The sequence below is a fragment of the Monodelphis domestica genome, chromosome 5 (genome assembly GCF_027887165.1).
Source record: "Monodelphis domestica isolate mMonDom1 chromosome 5, mMonDom1.pri, whole genome shotgun sequence".
Classification (NCBI taxonomy): Eukaryota; Metazoa; Chordata; class Mammalia; order Didelphimorphia; family Didelphidae; genus Monodelphis; species Monodelphis domestica.
This window is the reverse complement of record NC_077231.1, coordinates 92711241-92730025: the sequence shown is the minus strand read 5'-3', so window position 1 is coordinate 92730025 and position 18785 is coordinate 92711241. Positions and strand designations below refer to the sequence as shown.

The 18785-nt window shown below is 40.5% G+C and overlaps 2 protein-coding genes across 2 annotated transcripts in view; one reads left to right on the top strand and one right to left on the bottom strand.

Moving 5' to 3' along the window:
- Positions 1-8277, top strand: part of ALDH1L2 (aldehyde dehydrogenase 1 family member L2) — a 96275-nt gene extending 87998 nt beyond the window's left edge. Inside the window, exons 21-23 of the mRNA XM_007503357.3 lie at positions 379-484; positions 3260-3459; positions 7725-8277. Of these exons, the coding sequence (XP_007503419.1) occupies positions 379-484; positions 3260-3459; positions 7725-7780 (362 nt within the window). The 3' untranslated portion in view covers positions 7781-8277. The remainder of the gene's footprint in view (positions 1-378; positions 485-3259; positions 3460-7724) is intronic.
- A 3131-nt stretch (positions 8278-11408) lies between these two features.
- On the bottom strand, positions 11409-16590 carry NOPCHAP1 (NOP protein chaperone 1). Its single transcript, XM_056798791.1, has 4 exons — positions 16399-16590; positions 15565-15642; positions 12746-12882; positions 11409-11825 (listed from the first exon to the last, which is right to left on the bottom strand). Exons 1-4 carry the CDS (start codon positions 16520-16522, stop codon positions 11658-11660), a joined length of 507 nt encoding a protein of 168 aa, XP_056654769.1. The 5' UTR covers positions 16523-16590; the 3' UTR covers positions 11409-11657.
- Between the last annotated feature and the right edge of the window lie 2195 nt (positions 16591-18785).

The following is an 18785-nucleotide window of genomic DNA, read 5'->3' as shown; positions in this document are numbered from 1 at the left end:
AACCAAGCCTGGAGATAGGAGATTCTGGGTTTAGATCTCACCTCAGACACTTCCTAACTGTGTGACTCTAGGCAAGTCACTTAACCCCAGTTGTCTAGCCCTTATTACTCTTCTGCCTTGGAACTACTACTTAGTGTTGCTTCTAAGGCAAAAGGGAGGGGTTTAAAAAATATCACATTTTAAAAAATAATTTTATATTTAATAATAATTTAAATACTGATGTATATAGAAATATATATTAAATTAAAAGGTGAGATATTTAGATATACATTTTTATGACCTGTAAAAAAATTATAACAACTCCTACTATATTTAAGTGGGAAGAATTGAGACGGATAAAACCATCTTGATAATCATATATCTCTTTTTCTGGATTAGGCTTTTTTATGGAGCCAACTGTGTTCACAGATGTTGAAGACCATATGTACCTTGCCAAGGAGGAGTCATTTGGGCCAGTTATGGTCATTTCTAAATTTAAACATGGGTATGTTTGCTATTTTCAATTCAATTTAGATTTTAATTCCTTTTTTTTCTTTGCCACAGTGTTATTCACACATAGCATTTTATGTGGCCTAAACTTCTCCTATCAAGCATGACCAGCCTTGAATTACTGAGTGCTATTGGAAGAAGTCAACAGCATATGCTGAAAATGTCAGCTACCAACTTGAGCCTGCTAACATCACCAGGACCCTGACCACTGCATGGAAGGGCTTATTCATCACCCTATCAAATTCACTGCATCAACAATTCCAGACTTGCTCTGATCGCCTTAAATACAGACATCCCTGCTTTCCTTTTTTAACAGATGATCCTCACTCCTGCTTAATAAATAGATCAAGAACATTTGGTGTGAGCACCTTCCACTCTCCTCTTCCCCCTTCAAAAACTGTCTCCACCAGCAGGATTCTCCACCTTTCCTCTCCTTAAAGAGGATGAGCTGGTAGCCCTTGGTCCTTCCAAAGCTGTGCCCTTGACCCCATCTCCTCCAGTCTCCCATCAGTCATTCTTTCTCTCTTGGATTCCATTGCTCCCTCTCTTGGCTTTTTCCTCTGCCTTCAGTCCCCCCAAACACTCTAGCCATGATCTTTCTTCCTCTCTAGACTCATCATTCTCTCTTTACCATCAAACTTCCAGAAAGAATAATTCTACTATCTCTACTTCCTCTCTAACAATTTTCTCCTCAGCCTCTTGTATTCTGGCTTCCAGCCTCATCACTACCAAAATTGCCTTTTCCCAAGTTAGTATTGACCTTATCACCAAATGCAAGGCCCTTTCTTCAGTCCCCATTCTACTTGGTCTTTCAGCAGCATTTAATATTTTTTTCCCTTAAACCATTGCTTTCTGTCTTAGAATAGATACCAAGTGTCAGTTCCAAGGCAGAAAAGTGGTAAGGGCTAGGCACTCAGGGTTAAGTGACTTGCCCAGCATCACACAGTTGTTTGAGATCAGATTTGAAGCCAGACCCTCCTGACTCTAAGTCTGGCTCTCTGTCCACTGAACCACCTCACTGTCCCTCAGCAGCGTTTAATATTAGTGACCACTCGATCATATCCTCTCTGTCCTGGAATCCTCGGTCCTCCACTGTCCTGATTCTTTTCCCATCTCTTTATTCTCTATCTGCCTCCTTGCCCAACTGCTCTTTCTCCTCCCAGCTGCTGAATGTGGCTGTGCCTTAAGGCTTTACCTTGGTCCTTTCTGTCTTCTCGCTGTCCCCTCTCCCCTACAGGGACTTTATTAAACTACTCCATATGGCTGTCAGCTGAATGCCTGCCCAGCTGTTCTGCCATCCCATCCGATGCCCTGTGTTCAGACTGGCCCCAGCCTTACTGAGGACATCGCTGTCCTCCCATCGACCTTTTGGTCCTCTCTTGTCCTTCACCTCCCCCATCCAGCTAGTTCTCAAGTCCAATCGTTGCAGCACCTCCTATAGCTCTGTTCTCTTGCTCCTGCCCTCCTTCAGCTCTTCCTCACGGCTCCTCTGGGCTCTTGTTCAGTCCTGACTGGTTTCCCCATCTCTAGACTCTCCTTTCTACTACTCATCCGTCTCCCTGCTCAAAACTTATCAGGGACTTCCAAAGCCTCACTGAGTAAGACACAAACCCCTTAGTCTGATACTCAAAGCTCTACTCTACATGCTGGACCCAGACAATCTTGCCCATCTTATCACATTCGGCTTCCTTTTCTGCACTCCAAATTTCAAACTCCATTTCAGATCTTTCCATGAATTTGATCTGCCCTTTGCCATCTCGGTGCCTTTATGTACAGGTCCCTCCATCTTTGAATAATCTTCCTCTTCCTTCAGAACCCAGCTCATGTGTGACCTCGGCTAGGAAATTTTGCCTTATGGCCCTTCCCGTAAGTAATCGATCTCTCTGTTCTCCAATCTGTCATACATGTCTCTTCTGCACAGATATCTCATTCCCTTTAGGTCCTCATAGGCAGAGATTACTTGATTTTCCACAGTAAGCAAATAGGTCATTTTGTCTGAAGTGGGTGTTTCATAGAAAAGAGCAATGAGCGGGAATCTACCTCCCAGCTTATTGTGAGGAAAAGATTTCAAAAGTGTAAAGGTGGTATTTAAATATAAAATTTGTATTTTATATTTATATATTATATATTATGTACAATATATAATATATTATATATAAATTTATACCCCTATATGAATAAACAAAAAATATATTTTAAAAAAAGTAACTTGGGGCCCAGATTTTCAATGACCTTGAATACACAGGAGGCAGCATGATATAATGGATGGAAAGTTGGCCTCAAAATCAGGAAGACCTGGGTGCAAATCTCTGACACTACAGATAACCCTAGGTAAGTGGCTTACTACCTTAGTGGTCCCTGCAACAGTTCTCCAAAACTGAGAGGCAACTGAAATCACCAGGACCAATCTGCTCATCCAGGAGCTCATAGTTCAGAGATCCCAGTCTAACACCTTTTCCTCAAACACCTCGTTGACCATGAGTGTTTTCTTGTAATAAATTGCATTTACTAAATAATTTCCTGATTTATACTGTATGATATGGCTTGCAGAAAATATTTGGTTGAAGTCAAATGTGTGTTGATTATATTTCAACCATGGATCACTTGTTCTGAATTCCGTTAGTTGGGGAAGGAACATTTTCCTTATTCTTAAGACAATCCTCTTTTTTGGAAGTACTTTGTAAAACTTTAATGTGCTATGTCAGTGGGCTAGGAGGGCGCCATTGTCACTCATGGTACAGCATTTCAGTGATTTCTTTTCATCTTACAGGGATATTGATGGAGTGTTGCGACAAGCAAACAATACTGAGTATGGCTTGGCTTCAGGGGTTTTCACAAAAGATATAAATAAGGCTATGTATGTGAGTGAAAAACTGGAAGCAGGGACGGTTTTCATTAATACTTACAACAAGACTGATGTGGCAGCCCCATTTGGTGGCGTGAAACAGTCTGGCTTTGGCAAAGACTTGGGTAAGGCTATGTCTGTGCTCCTGATCTTTCACTTGCCTTAGACTCCTAGTCCATTTTGAACAAATTTAAAGTAATTTCATTATTAGTATCATTTTTTTTAACATTCTTTTCTCTTTGAATGTTGAGGTCTACATTCTTTCTCTCCTTCCCACCCTTCAGAGTTGAGCTGGGTTGCTGCCTCTAATTTGCCACATGGTTCTGCCCCGTCTTGTCATTTCTTTTATTTTTTAAAACCCTTACCTTTGTTATGATTAGGATTTGTTTAATTTAATTAGGAGCGGGGCTTAGATCAGAGAAAGGGTTTATGATTTTTACACTGTCCCCTTTAAGGGAGAAGACCACAGAACTTACCAAGGTCACTTTAAGAGATGTAGGTAAAAGAGAAACAGTTGGGAGTTTCTGGGCCTGTCTCTTGGACTTCCCCTTGAGAGCAGGTAGTTGGATCTTTTCTCTGAGAGAAGAAAATTTTAGTGACTTTAGATACTGTTTACTTAAGAGTTGAGATACATATTGAAACTGAGAAGTATGTTTACTGAAAGTTTCACCTCAGAACCTGAAGTGGTGCTAGAAAGCTATTTTGTATGAATTGTCACAGACAGTTGGACCATTGGAGTGGAGGGAGAGGAGCTGTGTCAGCTTCTCTGTGAATAGAAATAGAAATAAAAAATTTGATTTAATATATTATTTTTAGGAGGTGTTTGAAGATAAAGAATTCATATTAATTTTAAGATTTTATATATTATCTTAGGATTAAATTAGATAGTGAATAATTTTAAGTGTAATGTCTACCTTGGTAGACGAAGAAGAAGCTCCATGAGGAGCCAGTTTGGGGGGAGTTGTGTTATATAGACAATTTTAGTATTTTGGATTAATAGAGTTCATATCTTATTCTTAACTCCTAGTTTTTATCCTCTTCCTTCCTTTTTCTACCTCAACTACTAATAAAATAGGGTTGGATCAAAATGCTTCCTGAAGTCCATCCACCGCCAGTAAATAGTTTAACAATTGACAGCTATAATTACTATAACAGCTATTTAATAATAATTTGGTTATCAATACACCAGCTATTATTCACCTATCACAATTGGTGAACCACAGGAACCTAAAATAAAAAATTGACAGAAAACAAACAGGAATCATGGTATTTCAGACCATTGTTCAATTAATTCGTGAAGGTATTCCAGCTTACCTCCAGCATCTGCCATTGCCTACAACCTCTAGTGGGATGCTAGATCTCACAGTGAGAGACATATTACAATTAATACCAATATGTACATTTCTCATGATATTGGTATTATTGGGGGGGGGTACCACCTATACTCAATAATTAATAATATAATAATTAACAAATGAACAATAAGAAACAAATGAATGATAAGCAAACAGAAGTCAGGCTAGCATAATTGGAGATCATTGCCCAATTAAACCAAAAAAATCTCAAAACCTGATTCTACCAAACCTACAAAAACAACTGATTTCACCATAACAGCTGCACCAAAAAAGAATGATACTACTTTTTTCCCACTCCATGAAGTGACAATGTTTACTCTGGAACATGAGCTCATAAATATTAGGCAACTTAGATGTTTTACTCCTGCAGATTTAGAAGGGTTCAAATGCAGTACTCCTTCTTTTGAGGAGGATCCCATAGCTGTAATAAAGAAAATAGAGAAGATCTGCAAATAATGTAATCCCACTCGGTTGGACTTTGATTATCTTATGGATGAGTTACTAACAAAGAGAGAAAAAGAAAAAGTGATCAGGGTAACTAATGAAGATTGGAGCATAGCAGACTGGAACAATGACAAAGATTTTGAAAAATTGGTGAAGCAATTATTAAAGCAACAAGGCAATGCTCAGAGAGGCCAGGGGCCTAGAATAAGTGAAAAATTAAGACAGGAAATTGGAGAGAACTTGTCTACATTCATGGATAGATTAATAGAGCTTGGGGAAAGATACATAGACCTAGACATCTCAAGAGAAAGACATTCACCACCTGCACAGACAGTTTGTTATGAACTGCTGCACTGTAGTAAAAAATTATTTTAAACTTCACTGTCCCAACTGGATGGAGATGGACCTCAATGAGATATGAGTTGCTATATATGTGCACACAGGGAATCAGCTAAAATGAGATGATGATAATACAGAACTAGTGGAAGAATTAAGGAAAGAAATAAGGGCATTAAAAAGTAAACAGGATAAAGCTGAGAAAGGAGAGACAACGGTTGCATTAGCTGCTGTCAGGGATGAAAGAAAAGTTAGAAATCAAAGGCAATACAATAACCAAGCACCAATTTGCTGTATGTGTGGAAGAAAGGGACATCTAATGTGTAATTATAGATGCTGGAGCCATATCTTCAGCAAAATTAGCAATAATGGGGGCAATTTCAGAAACAACTTTAGGGGCAACAATTTTAGAAATGACAATACCTTCCATCTTAGAATCAATACTATTTCATAGAAAGGAGCAATTGGTCCCAAGGCAGAAGACTGGTAAGGGCTAGGCAATAGGGGTTAAGTGAAATGCCCAGGGTTACATATAGAGAAAGTATCAGAAACCACATTTGAACCCAGGACCTCCCAATTCTAGGCCTGGCTCTCAATCCACTGAGCCACCTAAGCTGTTCCCTATCTTGTCATTCCTAAGGGCTTTTTCACCAAGCTAGGAAGCACTATTAAAAGTTACATAAAGGTACTCTAACAACTGATTTTTTTTTTTTAAGTCCAAAGTTAACTTTAGGAGGAAAAGACTGTACCTGTTTTAGAGATAGTAAGACTAGCAATCTTATTTTTTTCTTTTATAGTTCTCAGCTTTCCCTCTGCCTTTTGCCTTGTGTTGACTGCATCAAGGGGAAGGTAGAAAAAAGGATGGCCATGGCACCAGGAGTAAATATTGATTGCCATGTAGAGCTCTGAGTCAACACTGTCCCTGACTGTAAATCAGACTAGCAGGTCACAATGTCCCAAACTTACCCCAAACAGTACAATACCACCCCTAGGGCAACAGGTACATTTTCTCCAATGTGCCCTCTCTAATAGCAGGCATGCCACAAAGACAGCTTGCATTCAATTATAATTGTTTTGATGCAACAAAAACAGATACCCGTGTTTTACTAGAATGGCTACTCCTATCTGAGTAGATTTTCAGTAGATACTATTAACTTATTCTTCAGGACAGTTTACATTTGTTCTTTGCTACACTTTTAGCGATTTCAACCATGGATCACTTGTTCTGAATTCCATTAGGTTGGGGAAGGAACATTTTCCTCATTTTTGAGACATACTTTTTTTGAGTATGTTGTAAAACCTTACTGTCCTCTGTCAATGTGCTAGGAGGCTATTGTTGTCACTCATGGCACAGTAAAGACTCTCTAGATTAGTTATTTCCTCCTTTAATATTCTTTGAGTCCTGTGTAATCATGCTTAGTTAGAAAGGAGAATCTTAACTATTTCTCTGGGCCTCCCATTCCTCCTCTATAAAATGAGTCATTTCATTATTTCCCATAGGTTAATTGGATTTAATGGCTTCTAAGGCTCCTTCTGGTACTGAATTAATGATCCTAATCTCATTTGATTCCCTGAATTTTAAGGTCAACAGACTAAATTTAATCTGGAAGTCATAAACTTTTCTTTAAAAAAATTTTTTTAACTCTTCCCTTCTGTCTTAGAATCTATACTAAGTATCAGTTCTAAGGCAGAAGAGTAGTAGGGGCTAGGCAGTTGGAATTAAGTGACTTGCCCACGGTCATCCAGGTAGGAAGTGGTTGAGGCCAGATTTGATCCCTGACTCCCTATCCACTAACCACCTCACTGCACACCCCCTTCCCCTTCAAAATATTTTGATAACTATTTCAATATAACTGATTTCCTTTGTAGTCTTCTGTATTTTCTTTTATGCATGTAAAAAACATGATTCTGAAAAGGAGTCAGGCTTTACAAGACTGACTGCCAAAGGGGTCCAGGACACCAAAAAAGTGAAGAACTCTTGTCTTAGTCTATAACTTGCTAAAGATGCTGTCATATTTTAAATAGCCCAAAGTTTGGGATAGAGAAGGGAAATAAAGAAGAACCATCTAGGTCTGAAGCTGTCCTGTTGCAGTTCTAAGCCTCTTATCTGAAGGCCTTCTTTTCATGATCTGTCCCTCCCACAATCTTTTTTTTTTTAAACACAGCTCACATACAGAAGTAGAGAGTACCTATCTGAAAGTATGAGGGTACCCATCACTTTTGAATGAGTCACTTACTAATATTCTCCCCTCCAGGCGAAGAGGCTCTCCGGGAGTACCTGAAAACAAAGGCAGTCACTCTGGAATATTAGATCACCATCTTCTCTAGAGAATTCCTCTTGAAGAATTCCTCTCCATCACTGTGTTCTCCACCCATCCATCGCCTGATAGGACTTCTGAACGTGCTGTTGGAACAAATAGAATTAACCAGCAGGGGGAGGAAAAAACACGGACAAGTTTCCCATGATTATAGTCCTGTCTATCAGCATGGGTGTGAGCCTGAATTAGTTTTAAATATTTTTACACTTGATAACTAATGACAGAGATTTGGTTTCTACAAGGTTGTGCATCAAACACATTTTTGAAAGATTTCAAGTTCTTTGGATTTAAAAAACCAATCCAACCTCATTTACTCCTGTTCAAAACTTATGGTACCATAAAACTGTTGACAAAGTGCACTTAATATCGCTTTTGTATGATATGTACAGATTGTAGAACTGAAATTCTGCATACTAAGCTGTTAAAAAGTATTTTCTACCTCTCTGGTATTAATGAGAAGGAATAAAGAATGTGAATGGTGATCTTATAACAGTCTAGAAATCCAAATTTCTTCATTGTGTTAAGCATTCCATGGTTAAGTCATCTTTTGTCTAAGTATCATCCTCTCCCTTTGATCCTCTCCTATCTAAAGGAGGCAAAAGGTGTGCATTTTCAGGTTTCTAGGGTCCAATCACAGGTCTTCACTGCCCCAAAGGCCTTTCCAAACTCCATTCATTGCTGATATTTAAGAGAGAACAAACCCAAGCCTCCCTCCATCACAGTACCCCAAGGGTGAGAGCCCCAGCCAGATGGAACTTCAAAATTTACCATTCTTCTGAACTGGCCAGGATTTGGGCACTCCTTTGCTAAGGCCAAAATACTGTTGCTGCTGCCCTCTCTTCCCAAGCCACCTGAGTCTTCCCCCTCCTGCCTGGTCCTTCCAGACAGATATCTCCATGTGAGCATCACCAGATCCCCTTTTCCTTATCCTCTTCTAATCCTCCATTCAACAGGCGTTTACAAAGTTCCTACCACTGTCCAGGCATTGTGCCCAAGAAAACCTGTTTCCCCTTAGAAAGCACTGCCTTCCTGGCCATCTGCTCCAAAGGCCAGACCTTCTCTCAGTGCCATCAACCTGGGCCAGGAGAAGTGAGGTTTGCTGCCCTGCTCCTCAAGGCTTTCCTCTGCTGCTTCTCTTCCTTGGAGATTCACTCCATCTAGCCCGGGGTATCTGTTTTTGTTTTAAAACTCTGACTTTACATTTTAGAGTCAATATTGTGTATGGGTTCCAAGGCAGAAGAGTGGTAAAGGCTAGGCAATGGGGGTGAAGTGACTTGCTCAGAGTCACAAGGTAGGAAGTATCAGAGGTCAGCTTTGAACCCAAGGACCTCTGTCTCTGGGCCTGACAATCCACTGAGTCACCTAGATGTTCCAGATTTTTTTCTTTTTTTTTAAACCTTATCTTCCATCTTGGAATCAATTCCAAGGTAGAAGAATGGTAAGGGCTAGTTAATTGGGGTTAAGTAACTTGCCCTGAATCATACACCTAGAAAAAACAAGGCTACATTTGAACCCAGGTCCTGACTCTGGGTCTTGTGCTCTTAGTATGTTACTATGTTACCTAGCTGTTCTGGGTGTTTTAACCTTTTGTGTGTCATGACCTCATGACTTTGCTAACCTAGGGCTCATGCTTTAAAAATTTTTAAATACAACACACCAGATCAAAGAAAACCAATTCTATTGCAAGGCCGACTCTGGGCAGGAAGACTGTGATCACATGTGAACACTGTCACAGGAGAGAGTGGTGGGAGTTTAATAACTACAGTTATTTCCAAGTAGGGATGAGTACAAATAATATTTAGAGTTATCTGTCACAGCTGGATTGTAACATGAAGATATCTGATTTCTATCAGTGACAAAATTACAGGTACTGCTCATTCAACTATGGTTTATTGCTCACTTCCATAATGGAGAGATGTTCCATTTGCCACACACAAAGATATCACTGTTTTCCCATATAAGTTCCTGTACCCTTGCAATCTATCCATGGAACCCTTAAGGCAGAGGAGAGGAGGAAAGCAAAGTTAAGAACCACCCGCCCAGTTCAGTCTTTTCAGTTTTATTGTAACTAAACTTTAGGGAAACCTAAAGTTTACCTTTATGGACAAAAATGGCAAACCACTCCAGGATCCTTGCCAAGAAAACCCAATGGATAGTCATGGCCCATTGGGTCATGAAGAAACAGACATGACTGAATGACTAGACAACAATAATACCTTATCTACTTTTCTTAAAGAGTTCAGTGCTTAACTTACCATCTCTTCCCAACCCCTTAACTTCCCAGTTCCTTGACCAACTCAAATTCTTGACTTATACCTTCATTCTACCTGATCCACAATCTGAGATAGACATTTCACTGTGGCCTATAACTGCTCTTAATTCCATGAGCCTAGATCTCCTTCCCTAAATATTTTCTTGGTCCTTGTGAAAATATAAACATTTCCCCAATCAACAAAAAGAAAGCAGTCCTGTCTTCATTCATAGAACATGAGCTTCATGAAGGTAGGGGCCATCCCCCACCCCCTTTTATTTTTTTATCTCCAGGACTTAGTAAAGCATCTCAATCCTAGTAGAATCCTATAAAATATCAAATGTGGGCCTTCCATTGGTATGAATATTTTCTTAATGCTTTTTAAAACTAATTTTCTCTCCAAGTTCAATTAAGTAATAAAATGACTATATTAAATGGACTTCCTAGTATTGTTTAATTCATTATTGTTTGCTCTTATAGCAAGTATACTCTGGCCCTCTCTCAGAGCCAGGCTTGCCATCTTACCCCTTAGGGTTCCAAGGGAACCCCGAGGATTGAGCTATCTTCTCTGCTGACTTTGGCTCAAGCCTCAATCAAGTTATATTACCCTCAATGTCAGGGACCAGTGATTAACACCCAAATTCTACTTATTTACTTAGTATCAGGCAGCCTTTACAGAGGGAAATTTACTTCAGAGATAAAGGAATTCCTAGCTATGTGTCCCTGGGCATGTCACTTAACCCCAATTGCCCAGTCCTTACTGCCCTTCTGCCTTGAAACTGATACAAAATATTGATTCTAAGACAGAAGGTAAGATTTAAAAAATCCAAAACAAGTTCATGAATCCCAAGTTAAGAACTTGCTGGAGCTAGGGAGCCAGTGATTTTTGAGCAGAGACATCACATGATCCAACAGTTAAGACAGACAACCTTGGCTAATGTAAGAAAGACAGAAAAAGGGCCAGGTTGAAAGCAGAGAGCCCATTAGGAGAAACAGAACAGGTTAGGGAGAATGAAAGCCTAAACTAGAGTGTTGGCTATGAGTAGAAAGAAAGGACAAGTTCAAGACATGTTGGGGAAGGAGAATTTTCAAGCTTTGTCAAAAATCTGAGTACAAGGGAGAAGTCAGAGATGACTCAAGAGTTTACAAACTCAGATGACTGAAGGATATATGGAACATGATGTCATGGAGATAGCTCTGAGGTACAGCAGAGAGAGTATGGAACTTAAGACTCAAGGACATGGGTGACTTTACATGTCACATCCCTCTCCACACTGTAGCTTCCTCAGCTGTAAAACAAGTTAGACTCAATCTCTCAGGTTCCTTCCATTACTAAATTAATTTATTCTAGGAGAGAAAAACTCCACAAGTTTTGTTGATTGTAAAAGTATTTATTTAGTGCCATTTATCTACTTGCCAGGCACTTTGGAAAGGTGCTAGAAAAGTTAACTTTCACACATAATGTCAGTGAATTATATACAACATGTACAGAAACAGCACACATGTCCCATGAATTGGACAACAGTCAGTCACATGAATTATTCCCTGGAGCCTGAGAGGACTATGTCACCTGAATGTGGAGTGTGGCCTGAGACAGATAGCTTCATTCATTTGGTTGTTCAACTGTCCAAGACTTCTATCTTGCCTTTTCTTCCTCCTGGTTTTGGAAGCTTAATATTCTCTGTGGTGACCTCTCCAGTGATGCTGTTTTCATCCTCAGATTCCGAACCCTCTCCTGAACTGAGATCTTCAGAATCAGAGCTGCTCATCTCCACCACAGCCACGTCCTAGAAAATGGATCATGGTCACTAAGATCACAATAAGGATTTTATCTTTTGACTCAATGACCCCTTCCTCGGCATCTCAGAATCCCCTAAGAGTGTCACCATCAAATTAAAACAACAAAAATGAGGACTATCACTTCAGAGATGTTCTTAGAAATATTATTTGTAACCACCAAGAACTAGAAACTTACATGCCCCAAAGTTGGTAAAAAGCCTTAAAACTAAGGTATGGATATGTAATGGGTTACCAGGAAGCCTTTCAAAGTAAAGAATGGGAGGGATTATTAGGATGTCTACAAAGGCTGACATGGAATAATGCCCAGCAAAAAAGGGAGAACCAGACAGTGTATACACTGATTACTGGAGGAAAGGAACAAGCTACAAACAAACAGCCAAAACAACAAACAGGTTCTGAAAGGGAATAGCTAACAAGCTGTTACAAACTCACCATTTGCAGAAATTCCTATTTTAGTATAAATAGTCAATAAATGTGTATTTGTGTTTGGTGTTATTTAGAGATAACTGCCTAAGGGTTCTTGTTGGGTTTGTTTTTTTTTAATCATGCAGAAATTTTGCTGCAGTATAATTTCTTAATTAAAACACAGAAATCAGTACTTGATCTAATTCTGTTATCACCAAGCTAGATACCTAACCCTAGACAACCAATGCTTTGGCATGAATGTTAAAAGTTCACTAAAATGCACAAGGCTTCTGGCCACGCCTTCCAGAGGGAGACACTGACACTACACAGGTCAAGGGAGTCCCTCAGCCTAGGTCACAAACCCTGCAGTGGGGCTGGAATCCAGGTCTGCTCTGGCCACTGGACCTCTCTGCCACTTTAAATCAAAGGTCCCAGCCCCAAATCTCTGTGTATCAATGAAAGAGGAGTTTTCAAAGTGTCAAAGAATATCAAGTATTCCTACCATTTCTATGATCTTTTCCAGGGAGTCATCAACATTTTCAATACTGAATAGGCCTGGGGGACCCGATGCTATTTCCTCTCTTAGTTTTTTGTTGGCCTGTTCAATGTGAGGTAGGAAGTTCTTCACTCTTTCTAAAACTAGAGGGGGGAAAAAAGGTGACATAAGTGGTACATACATATATGTATATAAAAAATAAGTGTTAGCTTATCACTGTTACTATTTGCCCAAATATCACAAGCTTAAATACTATCTTTTTAAGATCTTCCTTAGAATTAAAAAGATGTCATAAAATGTTTTGTTATTGAAAAAACTAACTTTTTTTTCAATTTTAAGTGGGGAATTTTAAGCACCTACTACGTGCCAAGTACTAGGGATACAAAGACAAAATCAAACACACACACTTCTGAAGATTGTGTAATTCAATGTGACCACAAAGAAGTGAGAAAATGTGCCCTCTATCCTCTTTGCAAAGGTGGTAGACTATAGGTATGAAACACTGCATACACTATAGGCTCTCTAAATGTGTTAGATGATTCTCTGGGAAGGAATGTATTTGAAAATGAAGGTGGTATAAAAACAAGTATCATTTTTTTTTAAACCCTTCCTTTCTGTCTTGGAATCTATACTGTGTATTGGTTTCAAGGCAGAAGAGTGGTAAGGGCTAGGCAATGTGGGTCAAGTGACTTGCCCAAGGTCACATAGCTGGGAAGTGTCTGAGGCCAGATTTGAACCTAGGACCTCCCATCTCTAGGCCTGGCTCTCAATCCACTGAGCTACCCAGCTGCCCCCACAAGTAGCAATTTTAAAAAATTTTAAGCCAAGAAAAAAAAAGGAATCCATTTTGTAGGAACAAAGTGAGTGCTTATCAAATGAGGAATAGCTGAATAAACTGTAAGCACATAAATTAAGAAAAGATTGTTCCATGAGAAATGACAAATATGAAAAATTCAGGGAAACACAGGAAGACTTGCATGAACTGATATAGACTAAATTAAGGTGAACATGAGAAATAATACATACAATGACTACCTCTATGTAAATACAAAGAATATTAAAACAAAATTGAATTGTGTATAATTATACCATGATCACCTGTGGCCCTAGAAAAATGATGAGGAAATGCCCTGCCCTCTTTTCCTTGGAGAGGTGGACAGCTTATGGGTGCAAAACACATTTGCCATATCAGCTGGTTTTGCTTAATTGTTTTTTTCCTTTGTTACAAAAGGGAATAGTGTTGTAAATAATGTAATGTAAAAATAAAAAGTATGAGCAAAACAAGCGTTTAAATAAATCTGGTGATATTGATGTAAGTGAACAGGATGTAATAATTACATAAAGTTAGCAATCACATTTTAAAGACAACTGTTAAGTAGTTTAGAACTGGTGAAATTGTTATTTATAAGTGATATTTGTTTGCCTGAATTCTTTTCTGTTCAGATTATTAAATTTAGAGTAAAACAAAGTTAACCTGTACAGATCTGCTTGGGAGAGTGGGGTGGTAGAAGGTTGCCATTTGTCACAATACATAGGGGGGAAGGGGAAGAGTTTAATACATGTTTATCTCTCTAAGCCCCTAGCATAAGGCCTTGTAATTAAGAGCTTAGTAAATTATTCACTGTGAGTAAAACTATGCATGGATAGGTGTGACTGGACATAGAAATGTGGGTATTAATGTTCAAGTCTATCAGTGAATATGTCCGTGGCTGGGGTTTCTTTGGGGTGAGAATGAAGGCTGTTGCCTACTACTATAGAACAATGAAAGCAAGACTTCCTAGAATACTGACTGTGCTATTTTAGCTCCTTTAAAATCCTATCCCTGATGCACTGTTGGTCATACATGTGAAGAATCAAGTGTTTTGGGAAGGGGAAGGGCTATTTTGAAGCCATTACACAACATTTATAAAAACTGAGTTCTTAAAATACAAAATTCTAAGCTGCCCTCCCCACTGTCCCCTTCAGCCATACAGCCAGAAGACACAAAACAAATCAAATGTATGGCTCACGGACAAGGCAAAGAACATTTCAAATTGCCCATCCCAGAGATCCCAACACCACTCCTTCCACTCTACATGGTCTCTTGTACCTGTTTTGAAAATCTAAACAACAATTTATTTTTCTAGAATGAACAAGAACCACCTGGCCCAACATCAAAACTTCTCCTAGCCTCTAAGAGGTAGGAATCTTTGAGAATTCCAAGAGTAGCTTGAAAGGAAAACAGTGATTTCCAATTCATTCCATGTCCTCAATCAAGTTACTCTGTGGGCATGCTTCACCTACCCTCTGAAGAATGTAAGCTCCTAGAGGGCAGGAACTACCATTTTCTTATCTTTGGTTCCTTAGAGGCCAGAAACAGGGCCTTGACCACCGGAGGCACCCAGAAGCCAGTACAATTCAATCCATACAGTCCTACAATAAAGGGAGACCCACAGCCCATAGAATAGTTGAAGCTCAGAACCATAGAGCCAGGGGTTCTTCACCTTTATTGTATCAGGGCCACCCCACTCTGGCAGTCAGACTGGGGAAGGCTATAGGCTCCTCAGAATCACATTTTTAAATGGGGCAAATAAAATGCATAGGATTACAAAGGGAACCAATCATAGTGAAACAGTTATTCAAATTAAAAAAAATAAGATCAAAAAGAAAATTAAAAAAGAAAAATCAAGGACCCCAGGTTAAGAACCCTGTCTTCTATAACAACACAAATTGATGACAATCATTCCTCATTTTACAGATGTGAAAACAAAGGCCCAGAGAGGCTCCAAGACTAAGATAAGAAATCCACAGGGGAAAAGGGCATCAGCCACTAAATAATCACTCACCGCTGCTTGGCTCCACTCTGACAGTTTGCAAGCCTGTGCTCTTGCCTTTGGAACCAATGAGTAATGTGTCCTGAAACCCTACAAAAGAAGCAGATTCTCTGGTTATCTTTTTGTCCTGAGCCTGCATCCTTAGGAAAGTGCCTGAAATTGAACTTGCTCTTATTCCAAGGTGAGAGAAGGGGTCTGTGTGGGTGGGAGGCTTCCCCTCTGTGGTGACCCCAATCACAAATGAACCACTTTCCCCCTCCTCCTCTTGCCAGATCAATTTGGGACTGTCTTGTCAGGTCTCAGCAAGTCAGAAGTTGAATCCCTGAAGACATCCAGGCCAAATGCCTCATTTTAGAGAATTGAAGAGCAGAGTGAGGCAAGGATTTGTCCAAAGTTAAACTGTCAAGTCATTTTGAATTCAGATTCATTGCTTTTAGGGTCAGTGCTTACATCATGTTGCCTTCTTGGAAAGACATCTGAGGAGAAGGAAGTCAGAGGTAAGAGAACATTAGAACAGGGGATGTCAGGGCTGGGAGGATCCTTAGAATAAGGAATGTTAGATCTGGGAAGGGCTAGAGAACAGGGGCCTTAGACGGGTTGGGGGGAGTGTCATGACTGAGAGAGTAGAACAAGGAGACATCTCAAAATGTGGACGGTTCTGAGCTTTTCTGGTTCTGGGGCCTTTCTTCGCATCACGAATGAGGGCAGGCCCCTGAGTTCAACTTCCGCCTCCAAGCACGGCTGCAAAGCGACCGTGGACCAGTCCCCTGCCCGCACAGTGGAGCAGGCTCTACATCCTGAACCGCCCGGGACCAGCCCCTCCCCCGCCTGCTCCCCAGCCCTCACCGCCTGCGCTTGCGCAGCCTGCACGGAGAAGTTCGCGCGACACTGCCTTCTTCGAGCCGCCGGGGCACCCCCTCGGGGACGCGCGCCCCCGCCCGCCGCCTGGAGGATCCTCACAACCAGCCATTTCCTCCACGAACTGAGCGCGGGGATCCCGCCAGCGTGAAACCCGGATGGAAGACTGCGCCTGCGCTTGCGCATGTGCATTCGGGCGGTCCGGCTCGCTCCGCCCCCGTGAGGCCTCTTAGCTCTGGCGCCCCCAGGCGGAAAGAGGAGGAGGTGGCCGCTGGGGCGGAGAGATGCTGGGAAGAAGGAACCCAAGCAACCCCTGACATTGACTTGGACAATGACCTAGGTGAGGTCTTTAATTAAAACTGTTAGAGCACCTATCAGCACGATCTCTTTGGAGCCTCACCGTAGCCTTGGGGAGGGGAGTGCTATTATTGTCCCCAATTTAAAGGGGAAACTGAGGCAAGGGGACAGACTCCAGGATTTCAAGCCCAGAGATACCCCAGTGACTATTTCATTCAGTGACCCATTCTTTTTTTAAACCCTTACTTTCCGTCTTAGAATCAATATCATGTAATGATCCCAAGGTAGAAGAGCAGTAAGGGTTAGACAATGGGGGTTAAGTGATTTGCCCAGGATCACAGCTAGGAAGTGTTCAAGGTCAAATTTGAACCCAGGACCTCCTGACTCTTGGCCTGGCACTCTATCCACTGAGTCACCTAACTGCCCCCATTCCCTTAATTTTGCAAAGGAAGGAACTGAGACTCAGGGAGGAGTTATGATTTGCCCAGGGTTGCACAAGTAATAACTCATAGGACCACTGATTCAGAGCTAGAGGGACCTCAGAGGCCAGCTAGCCCAACATCTTCATTTTACAGAGAGGGAAACCAAGACCCAGGGAGATAAAGCGTTTTGCCCTGGGTCACACAGGCAGTAGCATCAGAAGTGGGAATTGGACCCAGGGCTTTGCTGACTATACCACTGGAATATCTAAGGTCAAATTTAAACCCAGAACTCTCCAAACTCTTTTTTTTACTATGCTGCCTTAAAATTCTCTATCTCCAGCATTCATAACAATGCCAGGCACATAGCAACATGTGTAACAAATACTTGTTGACTGGTCAATTGATCAGTTGGTTGAACTAAATAGATTCATTCCAGAAGCATTTAGGGGTGCTGAGTATTAGAAATGACAAACAATGAAAAGAATGTTGCATTTGGCCTCTGGGAGGACCTGTGTTGGAATATCTGGCCATAGGCAAGTTATTTCACATATTTGGGTCTCAGTTTCCTTCTCTGTAACATGAGGGCAGTGGAATAGCAGCTCTAAAGTCCCTTTTAACTTGATCTAGGATCCACTCCCATGCTCCCAATTCTGTATAAAGCATCATCATGGTATTCACAAAAGAAGCACAAGCTATAGTCTTCTAGTGAATCTCCTAGGGCTTTTGAGACTCCAAGCTGTAAAAATTAAAATTAAATCTCAAATAATAAAATATTATATTTTAGGAGATATTATTAATGATCATTAGAAATCAAGGAATAAAAAGGATACAAAATAAAGACCACGTGCCCATGACTGATCAGCCAGTTCAAATGCCCACCTTACCACCACCGAGCTTGGGACAGGAAGTAAAAAGGTGAGACACTCCACGTCCCCGCCTAATATTCCCTGTCTATAGGAAGTACATAATGATAGGAAGTCAGTGGGCTTCTGGGAAATGTAGTTCTTTTTTAGGGTAACATTTTCAATTATACAAAGCTCAGGATGGTAATTCCCAGGATGGAAAACCCGAGTTCAAATGCAGCTTCAGATACTTTATATCTGTTCTCATTCATGAGAACAAACTCTAACATCTGAAACAGTTTTACAAAGGAATGTATTAGATTGTTTGAGAAAGAGAACCATAAAGATGAGGTGGCTTCCTCACCAAATCTTTGTCAGGTTATATCATTAATATAGAGTTCAGACAAGGACAAGAGGACATTTGCCTGATTGGCCTCATGTAGGCAGTAGACGGTCAAAAAGGGCAATTTGAGATGTATATCAGCAGGTAATTCAATCTAATTGGAAACCCAAATCATAAGTTTTTGATGAATCCAAAACAATGAGTTTTCCTTATGACCATCCAGCTTTTCTAGACCATCTCTGAGGCTAGCTTAACCTCTACAATAAGTTTTTTGGATTGTGGATTATTTGTCATTTATTGTGTGACTAAAGATTGTTTAAATCCCAAATGTCACCCTAATTTCAATAACTCTCCAGGATTACCTAAGAATTTGGAGTCCCTCAGGTCTCTACCACTAAAAATGGTTCCCCACATCCAGGTCTTGTTTTAAGTCTATCCATGCTTAAGTTTGGAGTTCTCCTAGTATTTTGA

What these genes read in the sequence shown, in the direction of transcription:
- NOPCHAP1 (XM_056798791.1), bottom strand. Translation starts at nt 16,522, where the DNA reads ATGGCTGGTTGTGAGGATCCTCCAGGCGGCGGGCGGGGGCGCGCGTCC. An exon ending in AGGCTGCGCAAGCGCAGGCG is followed by an intron (nt 15,643 to 16,398) that starts GTGAGGGCTGGG and finishes CTTCTTTTGTAG; the next exon opens with GGTTTCAGGACACATTACTC. An exon ending in TGGAAAAGATCATAGAAATG is followed by an intron (nt 11,826 to 12,745) that starts GTAGGAATACTT and finishes TCCATTTTCTAG; the next exon opens with GACGTGGCTGTGGTGGAGAT.